The following is a 16,183-nucleotide window of genomic DNA, read 5'->3' on the forward strand; positions in this document are numbered from 1 at the left end:
AGAATGAGAAAGAGACGATGCAGTCGATCGATGAAAATGTGAAAGAAAGAGAAGACGAAAACGTGGTCCACCGGCCGCGGATTTTGGATTTTGAAATTCGACGGGCCAGGCCCAACAAATTTTTTTTTATATAAATTCGGGATTTTGACGTAGTGTGATGATACTAAAAATTGAGGATAAACAAATGATGTTGATCATTTTATGATCCAAATATGTTTGCTTATCATTTGGGGTAGGAAATCGATTGACGTGTCCATTAAATTAGATGTTAGAAAAATACCTAGGAATTGGATCTTTTGGAAAGTCCGACTGAAGACGTTAAACTTAGTGTTGCTTGAGAGGCAACCAATGTGTTAATGGTTTTTTTAGGATACATGGTGTAGTTATGATTTCTTTATTTTCTTATAATTATTGGCTTCCATGTAAACCTTAGTCTCCATTCTTTATCTCAATTTGAACTCATCAAAAACGAGTATAAGGGTTGAACATTTTCAAGAATTTTATCGAAAAATTTATTTTTCTGAAAAAATTCTATTTAAAAAAAAACCCTCCAACCCTAATCCTTTTCTCATTCTCTTCCTATTCAAGCCAACTTTCAATCAAACCAATCAATCAATGCTATTAGGACTGTAGATAGGTCAACAATTGTTGATTGAGTAATAAAAACAGATGTTGACCTATATTAAGGAAAATAAGGCACGTGCAAATGTGCGGACTGCTGAAAGTTCAAATTCAGATTAGGATTTCTTTTTTAGATTAAGATTTCTTTCTTTCTTAGATTAGAATGTTTTTAGTTTCTTAGTTAGGTTGTTTTTCAATTCTTAGGTAGGATTTCTTTTATGCAAAACTATTTTGAAAATTATCATTATTATAACTTTTATATAAAAGTAAAACACGTGCACACACACACACACACACAAATTTAAATAAGCATGTGTATGTGATTGGCATACTCATGTTTATTGATGATTTTTATCAATGGGATCTGAATATTTTTCATCATGCCTTCATTTAAATCTCTTGGAGTACTATGATTGAACTGCTCTTTAGTTTGTTTATAGCTTTTATTTTCTTTTCAATTAAAATTTTGAGACACCTGTCTCACAAGAGACTTTTTGTATTTTAATAAATTGAGGTGTGGATGATAGTTGGAAAAAAAAGGTGTAAAACTTTGAATTATTTGAGAAAGGGAGAAATAATGGAATATAAAAATCAATAAATTAGGTAGTGTCATGTGATTCATGGAACTTACAAAATTTGAGGTTGGGACGTTGGGGTTAGAATTCATTTATTAAACCAATGCACTTATTTTAAGTTTAGTACACATATCACTTTCATCTTCTAAGGTCAATTCCTCTCATACTTCAATTACATGGTGGAAAACTATTTTTAGAAGGGGAGCAACTTGAGACGGGAGTGGACGCATAAGAAGTTGACATTCATCACTCTAAATACCTTGTCGGTTATTTTCCCTTAAATGCATGTGTCTATGTTGAAATTGGTGTAATTTATTATTTTTTTCCTATTAAATTAATAGATGCATGATAAATCTATATATAGATTTTTGAATGTGATGTTTATACATTATATGTCAAATGTGCTTGTGAGGGAAATAAATAATAATTATGAAATGATTGAGTTACCTTGTGTGATTGACATGAAAAGGATTGATTATCCATGTGTATTTACCTTAAATTCCCTCAAGGAATATCCCACATTATGGGTCGAACTAATGTGAAAATCGACCAGGATAGTGAGGCCGAACTAGTGTGAAAATCGAGTCATATGTTGAATGTATTACTATATTTTAAATATGAAAGGCTTGGGTGATTTGCATGTTGTATGTTATGCATTTGCTTTATCGTTGAAATTTTCAGGAGGGAACTTCTAATGAGTTTTCAAACTCATGTTGTTGAATTAAATCTTTTCCAGATATTTGATTGATGAAGGAAATAAACAAGAATGTTCGCGAATAACTCTCGGAGACTTAGATTGTTGATTTTATCCTTATATTATGTAGACTTGTGATCTTGTGGACTTAGAAAATTCTACTTAATTAGAGTAATGGGATTTGTATTATTTTTAATTTCTAAGTTTATAAACTTATTTAAAAGATGTGGAATTCATGGGGGTTTAATATGGATGAATGTTATGTTGGATTTTAGAATATTGAGATAATGATTAATGTTGTGGACGTTTACTAAATTTCATTTACTAGTATTTATTCCTTAATGTAAAAGAATATAAAAATATGTTACACTAGAACCAATTGAATTAAATAATTTGTAAAAAAATCTACAAGAAGGCAAAACTGATGAAACCAATTGCAATGTCTCACTGACCTCCATATGTTTTCGTGAAAAACATTTCAAAGTAGTTAAAACATTTCAAATATTTTTTTGAGAAATGTTTCCCAAGAAAATGTTGTTGAATTGTTAACAAAAAAATGTCATACTCTATTTTGTGAAATTATTTGACCAATTAACTATTTGAATTTTTCAACGTTTTAGAGTCTAAATTGAAATATTTCGAGTCTACTTCCTTATAAAATTAACCACATATATTATTTATTTATACATTAATTGTTATAGAATTTTGTTGTCAACGTTTCATAATCTGATTTTGTACCATACTTGGTTTTATAAACGTTTTACAAGATAAAAAGTTAGAGAAATTATTCTTCTGTATTTTTTTTAAAAACCCAACTTCTTAGGTTTTCTAACCATATAGGCCACATTAATTTTCACCCAGAATTGAATATTTTAAAAATCCGTGAACTTGGAGTTACATATTTCAAAACAGAATTCTGGGTTCGTAAACATTGATTAAAAAGTCTGTATCAATTAGAAAATAAAAATGATAAGAGATTTCTATATTTTTAATTTTTAGGTAATTGAATTAAAAGTATATAGGAAAAAGAATCAAGACCGTTAGAGATATAGATTTTAAGTTATGGATTTTAAAGTGACGAAAGGTCAAGCTGTGTAGTTTTCTGTTTTGTGTTTTTAAAAATGAGAAGTTATAATTTGAGCCATCTAGAAATTATTATTGGACAACAATAATATATAAAACTTTTCTCTTACCCCTGAGTTTTGGATTGGAGTTTAGACCGTGCGTGTTGGATACGGATTTTCAGAATTCGGGCTTGAAAAGTTCCCAATCTTTCAACTTCCTTAGGCCAAAATCCCAATAGATATCCTCCCCATTACATATTACATAGTACTACATGCTATGTTTTTTTTTTTTCAATTATAGAGAAACTGAGTAAGAATAGGGATTTTTTTTTCTCTAATTGAGGACTCACATAACCCTTTAGAATTTGGAATTTATCTTCTTCTCCAACTCAGGAAATACATTTGAAATGCCTCTCCACACATTGCACCCCTAGGATATGTAGACCTACTCACTATCCCATCATAAATTCTTCTCTAATATCTGTCTGCAATCACTTTTCTCTAGAGACTAGATTTCTCTTCACCTCACCTCCAAATTTTTGCTACTTATGATTTAACTTGTAAGCATTACCTTCAATGTCCTTAATAAGAGATGTAATGCCTTTGGTTTTTTTTATTTTTTATTTTTTTTTCCAATTTTCGTCTTGTACGTGTCGATTTATATCTCCTAATTTAGTACCCTTTATTAATGCCTCATAGGAGGAAACTACCCTGTTGAAGGAGATTTGCTTGTAATTGGTGGGTCCATGCTTTATGCAATCAGTAATGTTAGTGAGGTATGCTATATCGGTACACTTTCGCTAAATTTACCAGTTTATGTTTTATCATTATTGAAATTAAATGTTCACATGTTTACCTTACTAACATTTGATAAAATTTCTTTTCTTATTTTTAATGATGGGATTTAGCTGCAAAAGTGGATATTCTTTCAATGGAAGGAAATTGCCTAGAATTTGTGTTTTACATATCTAACATAGGAGATTTTGTTAGTTTTAGAAGTTAAATTCTCGCACTATCACATTCAGTAAATTGAATGTCTCGAAGAAATATCAAAGGGATGAGGGACTTCAACAGATTTGTGAATAGATACTCTCTTATGGATTTTCCCCTCGTGGGTAGATGGTTTATGCGGTCTAACAACCAAGAGACCCCAACAATGTCTAAACTTGATAGATTCCCAGTGGGTGGTCCTTGGGAAGAGAAGTTTCATAATTTGATACAATCGGCAACTTCCAGACCTGTTTTAAATCATGTTCCTATTCTTTTGGAGGCGGGCGAACCTAGATTGCATCCATTGCCATTTAGATTTGAGAATATGTGGCTTAAACATCTAATTTTTTTGGATTTGGTTAAAGATTGGTAGAATGATTGCTCCTCGATTGGGAATCCTGGTTGTGTGTTCAAGAAGAAACTTAAGTTCTAAAAGATAAGTTGAAGGTTTGGAATAATAAGGTTGTGGGCAAAATTGAGGTTAAGAAGTTGGAGTTCCTCAATAATATCGATTTTTTGGATGCTAAAGAGGAGGAGGGTGATTTGAGTATGGAAGATCGCTAAAATTGGAATTTCAAAGGATTGATGGAGGAGATTAGTTGGAAACAAAATTCCAAAATCAAATAATTGAAAGAAGCGGATAATAATACAAAGTTTTTTCACAGTTGTGGTGAAAACTTTAAACGATGCTAGGATTGATGGCGTTTTGATAAACCGCTTGCAAATGTTTTAGGGAGGGTTTTGATGGAATTACCAATGGTTAAAAACCACCTCTGAAAAGCCTCTATTTTGTAGTGACAAGAATAACTATCAGTCAAAATTAATTAGTAAATATAAAAGGGTACCCTTTATACCAAGGTTGTACTACTACATTAGCGAAGATATTAATGCTCCCAACGTATCGATTCTGATTTCTTTAATCTACTAGTTTGATGCAACTTTCTAACAATAAAATGCTATCAAGAATCATCAACTTTGAGAGTTGTCTATAGTTTTGGTGATGATGTTTAAATTCATGTATTAGTATTCTTTCATGTCTATAAGCACACAAAAAAGAAAAAAAAATGTAACGACGAAAATAAATATGAAACTAGGAAAAAGAACTCGGCAATTTGGTGATTAATTGGTAAATGTTAGTTTATCAACAATTTAATAGGCAACTACCCAACTAGCAGATTTTGTGGAAAAATTTGTGAATTTTGTGACAATTGGCACATCTCTAATACAATAAGCTAGACTTGAACCCGCAACCTCAAAGTTGTCTTCCAACGTGTCAAACCAACTGATTGAGCTATGGATCTAAGCCCACAACTCCAATACAAAAGAATCAATCAATCATGTTTAACAGCAAGGTAAATGTGACTGTATAATCATTCAAGTTGTCTCTTAGGATTTTCAAGGCTTTACGTTTGGGTGGCAATTTTCTCAGTTTTGACCCAAATGACTTTTGATTATATTAAGTTTAAATGTAAAAGTGGGGCATTTGCTGGGTCCAATATTTGTGTCGAACCACTTGTGCTATACCTCCTCTCATTAAAATATTAAAGATTTGTTTCCTTCGAAAAGTTCCCTCTTTTTTTATCATCCGTATTTTCTCAAACCCATAAAATATATAACATTTTAGTAAAGGGAACACTATTAATTTGAATCTTTACCAACATTCATCTACCAAAAATATTATTGAAAATAGTTACATAGAATCCATAGCATTTTGAAAGTAAAACGCTTTTAAATTATGAATATTATTAAATGCCACATTAAAACCCTCTTGAAAATCATTTTTATTGTAGTGAATATTGTTCGTCTATACCCTGAATTTTTGTAAGATATACTCCTAATTTCTTACATAATTGGAGTAAGGGCAGAAAAATAAATTATTCTTGGTGCTTGAAGTTACTCTTTTGTTTGCTCTAATATTTTGGACCCATATCTTTAGTATGATTGTCAATGTTACTTAATTCAATCGAGTTATTAGGTACATAACAATTTTGAACTCAGACAATACATTATTTATTAATATTACTCTTGTAGATAGATTAATAACATATTGAACATATAAGTGAGAAAGCAACTTTAGTTGGTTGGAGGCCATGTTACTGAAGTGCAAATATGAGGAGATTTCAATTGATGTTAGTGATGTGTAATATTATTTCTTAAAAACAATTGACATTATTCTTTTGAAAATCTTATAACAATTCATATGCAACTCGTGGATTTTACTAGTATTAAAAAAATGAGAATGTTTATATTTTATAGGTATATAAAAAAAAAAAAAAAGCCTCAAATGTCTTATTTCTTAAAACATGGACTAAAAGATTTTCTTGAATTTTTTTGAATATTTTGAAATCTACTTTTTAGATCTTTTTTCTTATGAGCACCTTGGAAGCATTGTTCCATAAAATGCCTAAAACACCTTTTAAAGCATAATTCAAATTTTAAAAAAGAAAAAAAAAATCATTTTCATTACATGTGTGATTTTTAATCTTGAAAAAATATCATGTCGTTCATGAATAATATTAAAATGATTCATCTAAGTCGTCTCATTATCTTAGATTATACAATGTTATTATTATTATTATTTGATATTCTTGAGCCATAACAAAACATAATAAAAAGAAGAAGAAGAATAAAATGGGTGAATCAAACAATTGATCTTAATTCATTCACGAATGATACTAAGATGACTCAGGCAAGTTGTAACAATCTTAAACGATTTCTTAACCATAAGACATGCAAGACATAGCCATGATTTTCTTTTTAAGGGACAAACTACAATACCTCAAATTTTTTTAATAAGAAGAAAAACATATCAATATATATTTTTAAATATTGTACAATTGAGAGGGAATTTAAAGATCCTGACAAACAAATGAGATATAAAAAGATTTATCCAAAAGTAATCATTTCGAATTTTGTCGCTTCTACCAAAGAATTTTTTAAGAATTGTCCTTGTCACTTCAACAAGTTTTGATGTTGTGAGAATGTTGCATGCTCCTTCAACTTTGTCGATGTTGATGCTCTTCAAATTTTCACTACCAAAGGGAGAAAAAATTGAGATCAATGCTCTTTCCTAAAGTAAAAGAATTGACTATTCTAACATGTGTTTTTGAGTGATTTCGACATGCCCCTCTATGTTTCGGCCAATGTTACATATACTTCCTTGTGTTCTTTGGATGACAACCCCACTCTAAGCTAGATCTTCTCGTATGACAAACATAAATAACATAAAATACCCTTATCTTCAACCTCTTCTAAAAAATCCTCCTAAAATCAATCACCCTCAACTTATTAATTTTTTTACTTTACTTTTCAACCATAAGATTATATTTTCTTCAATGATATTTAATTTATGGACAAGTAGAAATTTGAATTTCTAAGTAGAAAAATCAATGGTTTTTATAAGACATGGAAGATGAGTTTGAATAAGTTTAAATTAGTCATCCTTAGAGGTTAACAACTAGAATATGACAAATTTTTAAGATAATCCCATCTTCAATCTCAATATTTCATTTCCTTCAACCTTTCAAATCTCAAGATTATATAGGATTATTGGGAGAGTAAAACAATAGATTTTTAGTACAAAAAATCAAGGATTTTCTACAAGCAGTTGAATATGATGGATTGAAGATGAGATTGAATTAGTTAAAAATAGTTTACAATTAGAGCTTAACAGTTTGAAGACGACAAATTTCTTGGGAGGAAAATCATGGGATTTTGACAAAAGGATAAAGAGAATATTAGGTCTCTCATACAATACCTTGGTCAAGGGGGGTGTGCAAGCAGTTTGAAAATATGGGGTATCTCTAGTGATCAAAATATAGGGGGTATCTCTAAAGTTAAAAATAGTTTACAATTAGAGCTTAACAGTTTGAAGACGACAAATTTCTTGGGAGGAAAATCATGGGATTTTGACAAAAGGATGAAGAGAACATCAGTTTAAGTTGGTCTCTTGTACAAAACCTTGGTCAAGGGGAGTGTGCAAGCAGTTTGAAAATATGGGGTATCTATAGTGATCAAAATATAGGGGGTATCTCTAAAACTTCAAAAATGCAAGGGGACGAGGTTACGAGGCATGTTATCACTCAAACAATGAGATACCTATGTATTTAAAACTAGGGAAAATTACTTAAAGGACCCTGCGAAGGGACTTTTTTTTTTTTAAATAGTCCTTACGTATTGGGCAGTCTCTTAGTAAACTTTTTTTTTAATAGTCCCTAGATCTCATCTCCCACATTTCTAACGATTGAATGTCCTAATTGTCCGGATTCATTATTTTTATAAAAAAAAAATTGGATTTTTGGCATCTTAATCGAATTTCAGAGACTCCATTCTATCGAAAAGAATTTAAGAAGTAAGAAGTCATTTGCAAAGGTGAGTTCGATAATACATAAAAAGTGGTGAGTTCGACAATAAAAGTTGTATATTTGACAATAAATAAAAAGAGATCAATTCGATAATAAATAAAAAGTGGGTGAACTCGAAAATAAATAAAAAGCAGTGAGTTCACCACTAATGAGGGACCATTAAGAAATAAAAAAAACTTCAGTAAATGTCATATCAAACTACCACTCAAACCTTAGGAAATATTTAGAAATAAATCCCTTTGTCAAAGTCCTTTTAAGTATTTTTCCTTTAAAATTAATGATATGCCCTTTCACCCAACAAATTTGGGGCATTTAAAATTTACATCATCTTAATACCATATTTGATCTATTGATCATTCATATTTGAGGATCATTATGAAAAAAAAAATTTCTTCAAGTAAGATACTTCATTAACGTTCATTGATTTCCTAGATGGAAGAAGAAAGCTGGCCTATCTTTTCGAATATTCAAAGTTAAAAACTAAAAAAGGGGAAATACTTAATAGACCCTACAATATGGTCGTCTTTCTAAATGCACCCTACGTGTTATGACGGTATCTTAAAACTTTTTTTTTTTTTTGTTGCTTAATGAGATCAGTGGTTAACAATTAGCATTTAGTATAAGAAGGGATTTAAGGGGGTTTGAACTTGAAACCCTGAGAACAACCTCCACAAGGTCTTACCTTCTTCTCGCGATATCTTTACCTAATTAGCAAAACCTTTCTTTCTTAATACCCCTCGTCATGATAAAACATCAAATTCAAATTCCCAAGATTGACATTACAACTTGATAGATCAATCATTCAAATGTTGAGACCGATTATTGGCAAGCGTTGATCTCAACTACAATAAAAAGTTAATCTCAATGATTTGCATTGTGGAAAGGAGGTAGGGGCATATAGAAACAGAAACCAGCGGGAATTTAGAAAGAAGTCCCTCTGAGGGTGAACCATTGGTCTGAAGAAAACCGGCGGTCCATAGGCATTTACCGGTTCATGAACCGAGCAAACTTCCAACTCTTTGTTGACTAAAGAGTCCAGCTTTTCCTTTCATGAACATTAGGGTTTAAACCTCAGCAGCTGGTCGTCCTTCCCGCGCTTAACCTTCAAGGGTTTAAGCGATTCTAGGGTTTCGATCTCGCCATGGAAGTAGACATGGAGACCTCTCCAAGCTATTTCGATCCAGAAGACCTTGCCTCAAGAGAGCAGTTCCGTCGTTACGGGTAAATCTTTTGTTTCGATCCAATTTTCATTAAATTCTGAATTTGTTATAACAGTTGATTAATTCAATCGAAAATCTAGGTTAAAAAAATCTCAATTAAACCCTAATGTGCAGGAAAAGACATTCTGCTTCAAACATTTTGCCTCACCAAGAAAATACATCTTCGAAGCTCTTCTACGATGGACAAAACATTCATATAAGACCAAATGCTGCACTTTTTCTCGAAGAAATCAAACAAGAGGTCGAGAATTTGGAACCCGATGGGTTGGAAGGAACACCAGCTAAGCCACTCAAAAGGCGATCCTCTGTTGATGATGGTGTGGTTGATTCCATTCGAGGAGTAGGTAGCCCGTCGCTACGATTTTGTGGGGGTTGATCTCTTTTTAATTTTTCTGGGAGTATAATTAATATAATTTTCTTTCTGATCTTCTTGTTAATATATTTTTCTCATTCATTTTAATGCTTCTCCTTTTGTTTTATTGGATTTCATACTTACTATTATTATTATTATTAGTATTATGTTGGAGTTAAAACTCAAATTGTAAATCCTGGTTGTGGCTAGTTGGGCTTCCAGGTTTGTCTGTTTTAATTGATCTTTTAAAGGTACATTTTGAATAGCACGACAAAGAACTAGTGTATTGTTGCATTAACATGTCTATGTTTTGTACGGAATTGTAGACGTCTATTGAATTAGGTCATCAACTAGGATGCATACTTGATTTGACTAGGGAGGAGGAATTGATTTCGACGTTCTGAAAATGAGATAAAATTATGCATGGTGTGGGATGACTGAAGGCTTCCAGAAATTTAGATTAAGTTTCCTACAGAAAATATGAAGTTTGAAACTCAAAACTTAACGGTGTAAAACCCGTATTCTCCTTTGAGTAACTGTCACTGAAACTCATATGAGTTATGTTTGATTGGGTCTTAGGGGCCTAGTGGCTTATGTGTTAATACATTTCTGAACTCTTCTGCCTTTTAGTGATCAGCTCCAAATTTATTTTTTTGTTCATTTTCATTTTTTTTTCCATTTAATTACAGTGTCATCCTGCGTGTAGATTAGCATAAATTTTCATATCCTTATTGCGTATCTCATGATCAACAGTCTGCATTTTGCAGGATTGATGCCTATCCCCGATCTGATATTACGGTTTGAGAGGGTGTGCCAAAATGTTTCAGAATCACTTAGGTGTGTCGAACACCTGAAGTCTGTTATACTCTGTGTTACAATGTGGATTTTATGCTACTGGCTTCTTTTTCTCCTTTTAATTGAGTATTGACATACACCCATCTTATCATCATCCTCATTAGTGACAATTTTAACTCATCCATGCCTTCTCTGAAGAAGAAGAAGAGAGCATCCATGGCTCTTGAGGTTGTTGTTTCTGTGGTGACGGATAAACTTTTTAACTTCATCAGCGAAGAAGTAGCTTCCCTACGTCATGTTGGAGACAAAGCCAAGTGGTTCCAAAGAGAACTGAGGGATATGCAACAATTCTTACAAGATGCAGATAACAAGCAACACAATAATCCAAACGTGAAGAATTGGGTGAATGATGTCAGAAAAGTAGCTTTCCATGCGTAAGACATCTTCGAGACCTACATCCTTAACAGAACACTACAAAAGAGGAGGAATTTCTTATGCAGGTATGCTTTTTTCCTTAACGGCATATATACCCATCATGTGATTGGCATAGAGATTGAACAGATCCAAACCAAATAAGTACACTACTAAACAGGAGAAATTTTGTATACAGGTTTGCTTTTAAATTTAATGACCTATATACAAGCTGTATGTTTGGCAAAGAGATTGAACGGATCCAAAATAGTATCCGCGAGATCTCCGATCATCGGTCAACCTATGATATTGAAGCCATTGGAGGAGGAAGCAGAGAAGCATCAAGCTCTGCAAGTGAAAAGTTGCGCAAGTGGAGACGAAATGTTGCTCATAATTATGATGAAAATCAAGTTGTTGGTCTAGAGAATGATGTAAACGCCCTAAAAGCTCGATTAATTGGGCAGCCCTCACGACGATGTGTGATTTCAATCGTTGGAATGGGGGGTTTGGGTAAAAGTACCCTCGCCAAAAAAGTTTACAATTGCAATGAAGCGAAGAGCCATTTTGAATGTCGTGTTTGGGTTGATGTATCTCAAGTATTTAATGCTAAAGACCTTCTGCAGGAAATAGTGGAGAAGTCCATTCATCCTAATCCAAATTCTTCTACATCTTCTCCACCACTAAACAAGGTTCGTCGACTCTCTGTTCATAAATTTTCTGAGAAGCATTTTGATCAATGTATTCGTTCTGCATTTTACTTTTTGTCATTAGATGATATAATTATGCATGGAGCCATTCTTAGCGGTATGGATTTTGGAATGCTTAGAGTGCTTCATCTAAGTTTCAATGGTTATCTCAGTAGAAGTAAGTATCCTTGCTTGCCCAAGGCAATAGGGAAACTTATTCATTTGAGGTACTTGGGGCTGAGATATGTGAAAGTGAAAAAGTTTTCATCGATCATAAACAAGTTCAAGAACCTAGAATTCTTAGATCTGAAATATGTTATCTTCAATTGTGCCCGTGATGCGATTTCAAAGTTGGACCACTTGCGACACTTGAAGTTTAGCAGCTGGGAGGACTTTCTATTAGATCCACCAAGAGGGAATGACTCTTCTTCTATAAGGAATCTTCAAACGCTGCAGGGGATACTCATAGACAACAAGAGTGTAGTGAAGGATGGGTGGGACAAGTATACCAACCTCAGAAAGTTGCGGTTGGTTGGTGATTTAGAGTCACAAGTAGAGGCATTAAGTGAGTGGATTGCCAAATTGGACCGGCTTGAATCCTTGTCCTTGTATTTTTATAATAAAAAAGAAGAAAAATTCTAGAGTCCAATTGAAAGTATGAACATATTTTCAAGGAATAATCACTTGAATATTAATCTCTTTGATCTCTATTTGGTAAACGTATGGATAGAAAAGTTACCCAACCCTTGTGAATTTCCATCCAACTTCTCCTGCCTGAGATTAGACAAGTGCATGATTGGGGCAGAAGCAATACAAACGCTGGGAAAGCTGCCAAAACTCAAGTCTCTTTGGATGGTATGCTCTGTTCTTACAGTAAAGGCTATAATGTTTTCTTCCGGAGCATTCCCTCAGCTTCAAGAATTGCAATTCCACGGCCTTAAAGATTTGGAGGAATGGAAGGTGGAGGAAGGAGCGCTTCCTTGTCTTAGAGAGTTGTCAATTGGGTTTTGTAAAAATTTGAAGGCACTTCCAGATGGATTGGTGCACATAACCACGCTCTTGAAATTTGATGTGTATGGTATGTCTGAAGAATTCAATGCCCGGGTCAGGCCAAATGTGGGAGAAGATTGGAGGAAGATCGCGCACGTGCCCAACATTCAGACGGATTGGAATTATAGAGTTGACCAGTAAGTTTATTTTTCTTTTCTTTCCACAGAATTTTGTGGGGGTTGATCTCTTTTTCATTTTTCTGGGAGTATAATTAATATAATTTTCTTTCCGATCTTCTTCTTCTTAATATATTTTTCTCATTCATTTTAATGCTTTTCCTTTTGTTTTATTGGAATTTTGTGGGGGTTGATCTCTTTTTCATTTTTCTGGGAGTATAATTAATATAATTTTCTTTCCGATCTTCTTCTTGTTAATATATTTTTCTCATTCATTCTAATGCTTCTCCTTTTGTTTTATTGGATTTCATACTTTCTATTATTATTATTATTATTATGTTTGGAGTTAAAACTCAAATTGTAAATCCTGGTTGTGGGTAGTTGGGCTTCCAGGTTTGTCTGTTTTAACTGATCTTTTAAAGGTACGTTTTGAATAGCACGACAAAGAACTAGTGTATCGTTGCCTTAACATGTCTATGTTTTGTACGGAATTGTAGACGTCTATTGAATTAGGTCATCAACTAGGATGCTTACTTGATTTGACCAGGGAGGAGGAATTGATTTCGACGTTCTGAAAATGAGATAAAATGATGCATGGTATGGGATGAATGAAAGCTTCCAGAAATTTAGATTTTCCTACAGAAAATATGAAGTTTGAAACTCAAAACTTAACGGTGTAAAACCCGTATTCTCCTTGAGTAACTGTCACTGAAACTCATATGAGTTATGTTTCATTGGGTCTTAGGGGTCTAGTGGCTTATGTGTTAATACATTTCTGAACTCTTCTACCTTTTAGTGATCAGCTCCATTTTTATTTTTTTGTCCATTTTCATTTTTTTTTTCCATTTAATTACAGTGTCATCCTGCATGTAGACTAGCATAAATTTTCATATCCTTATTGCATATCTCATGATCAACAGTCTGCATTTTGCAGGATTGATGCCTATCCCGGATCTGATATTACGGTTTGAGAGGGTGTGCCGAAATGTTTCAGAATCACTTAAGTGTGTCGAACACCTGAAGTCTGTTATACTCTGTGTTACTATGTGGATTCTATGCTACTGGCTTCTTTGTCTCCTTTTAGAATAAAATAATCGATTCCTAGTAATAATAATGCCACTGCTATGCATTACAGACAGTTTTAGAATATCATTGAAAGTACAAAGATTTTGCTGCCTTTATTCTATTGTGTTCTTTGTGTTTGATTGTTGTCTTGTGCATTACTTATGTAGGTATGGATCTAATGGAAGGCACCGGGTCATAGAGGATAGATTAATGAGGCAAAAGGGTCGACTCTTACTCGATGAAGCAGCTTCTTGGTCTCTTCTGTGGTACCTATTTGGGAAAGGAAATGACTCTTTAACCATTAAACTTCTTACATTTGGAATTGCAATATGTATCATATAACCTTTGGCACACTTAAATTATTGAAAGCTTTTGTGATCTTAAGATGATAAAGGATTTTTCTTCTGCGACTCACCCGATATTATGTAAATTTACATGGTTGAGTTAATTTGAGACGCCACTGAGTTGTTCTCCCCTTCCTTGGCTTGTCTAAAAAATGTACTATTTAGTTATAGGCATAGGAGGATTGATGTACGCTTCTTTGCTTTAGCATTGCTAGGGGTTCTCTATATCACACTGACTTCACAATCTTCTTTGTGCTTAGTTTTGCCTTTTCATCTTTTGCTGACAGATAAGGAGAGGGGAGCAGATTGTACAAGGAAGATGGTGAAGATCAATGACAATCTAGGTTAACTATTTGCGGGAGAAGTGGAAAATTGCAGTGATATTTCTCAGAATTTAGAGGATAGGGATGTGGCGTTATGCTGATGATGAATGTATTTGTAATGTAGAGGGGTTTGTAAATCTAAGGAATTCCTAAAATTATTAGAGTGGGGATGTTTGGGAGAGGGTGCACATGGTGGAAAAATAGGGGGAAGGAGATAAATGGGGTAAGAAGAGGGAAGATGGGGTTATGTTGGCAGTTCACCATGAGGATCATGTCAAGGAACTTTTGGGGAGTAGAAACTAGAGCCCTCAAATCTGTTGTGAAGAGAAAGATAACAAAATATTAAGCAGAATGTATTTTAAATCAAGGAACCAGTAGATATAGAATGGATAGTAAATTGACAGTGAAGTTGTGGGACTGTAGACAATTTGGTTAGTTTGAATATTTAGTGGTAGGGGCAGCTGGAGGGACATTTGGTATAGGAAGTTGGCGGAGAAGGTGTGTTTGATAGTTGGGTCATACTCCAACTCGATCTTATTGAGGAATTGTTATGACGTATTTGATTGGATTCTCTTAGTGGTATGTGGTCCTATGAATGTGAGATTGAGGAATGGCTTTGGAAGGAATTGGGGATTGTTCAGGGCTACTAGAAGCTTCCTTGATGCATAAAGGCTGACTTCCATGCTATCATATTTTCTTTTGTGAGTTAGGGGGTTTGCACATTGAATTCCTGGATGAAATGTTTCTTAGATTTTGTGAATTAAGGTCTTGACAATGATGATGCAAATGAATTTGCTAGATCTTTGTTAAATGGGGACAAATCTCTTGGTCAAATAATCAATAGTCCTTGATCCTTTGCAGATTGGACACGTTTCCATTTTGGTGCAGTAGGAGACCCATTATCCCAACAATATCCAAGAAGCTTGTTCTTGGTTTCAAAGTGAAAAAGAAAGTTCCCACAGGACAACTTAAATGGCAGCTTAAGACTAGGTGTTGTATTTGGTTTGTTGGTTTTATTATAAAGTGTGTTCAATTGATTTCTTGGCTAACAATGCAGTTCCAACCATAGTTTTGATACTCATCATAAAGTCTATCAAAACTAGACCAAGTCGACTTGAAATCCCTCCCACAAATTCTATTAAGTATAATTTTCCCAAACTTTGCCATCAATTGGTGGCCTATCATGATGGCATGTGGGAGTGTTGTTGATATCCGCATGACCATTTCAACTGTTTAAACTTTAAATGGTTATGTTACGACTTTGGAGGGTAAATTATAAAGGTGGAACCCTGAGACAATTTTAGTATAAAATGAAATTATTTTTATCATCAAGCAACTCTAATTGGATATTATCACTTCCTACCAAAAGCACTCAAAATTTTCCAAAAATAATTGTGATTGTTGAGATGTGAAGATACGTCCTTGTGATACCCATAATGTATATTAATATGGATGGTGCTTAATTTCTATCAATTGGATATGAGAACAATGCTTAAATCGTTTTAATATTTAC

At 33.4% G+C, this 16,183-nt stretch overlaps 1 protein-coding gene across 22 annotated transcripts; it reads left to right on the forward strand.

The window, feature by feature from the left end:
• The first annotated feature begins 9,174 nt into the window (after positions 1-9,174).
• LOC147380892 (nuclear pore complex protein NUP107-like) lies at positions 9,175-14,463 on the forward strand. 22 transcript variants are annotated; one of them, XM_086431104.1, is made up of 7 exons: positions 9,198-9,529; positions 9,643-9,872; positions 10,648-11,175; positions 11,286-11,775; positions 12,124-12,959; positions 13,859-13,942; positions 14,171-14,463. In XM_086431104.1, exons 5-7 carry the CDS (start codon positions 12,430-12,432, stop codon positions 14,343-14,345), a joined length of 789 nt encoding a protein of 262 aa, XP_086287230.1. In that variant the 5' UTR covers positions 9,198-9,529; positions 9,643-9,872; positions 10,648-11,175; positions 11,286-11,775; positions 12,124-12,429; the 3' UTR covers positions 14,346-14,463. The 22 variants fall into 22 exon arrangements, 6 of the variants coding, with proteins under 6 accessions (XP_086287232.1, XP_086287234.1, XP_086287230.1 ...); XR_015174976.1 differs by having other exon boundaries at positions 9,180-9,529; positions 9,643-9,899; positions 11,286-12,959; positions 13,873-13,942; XR_015174979.1 differs by lacking the exon at positions 12,124-12,959 and having other exon boundaries at positions 9,180-9,529; positions 9,643-9,899; positions 13,873-13,942.
• The last annotated feature ends 1,720 nt before the right edge of the window (positions 14,464-16,183 follow it).

Source organism: Akebia trifoliata, unplaced genomic scaffold (genome assembly GCF_017979445.1).
Source record: "Akebia trifoliata isolate Shusen 1 unplaced genomic scaffold, ASM1797944v1 Contig00897, whole genome shotgun sequence".
Taxonomy (NCBI): Eukaryota; Viridiplantae; Streptophyta; class Magnoliopsida; order Ranunculales; family Lardizabalaceae; genus Akebia; species Akebia trifoliata.

Coding starts and splice junctions, on each gene's coding strand:
- LOC147380892 (XM_086431104.1), top strand. CDS start 12,430: ATGAACATATTTTCAAGGAATAATCACTTGAATATTAATCTCTTTGAT. Junction 12,960..13,858: donor TGGAATTATAGAGTTGACCA/GTAAGTTTATTT, acceptor CATGATCAACAG/TCTGCATTTTGCAGGATTGA. Junction 13,943..14,170: donor AATGTTTCAGAATCACTTAA/GTGTGTCGAACA, acceptor TTACTTATGTAG/GTATGGATCTAATGGAAGGC.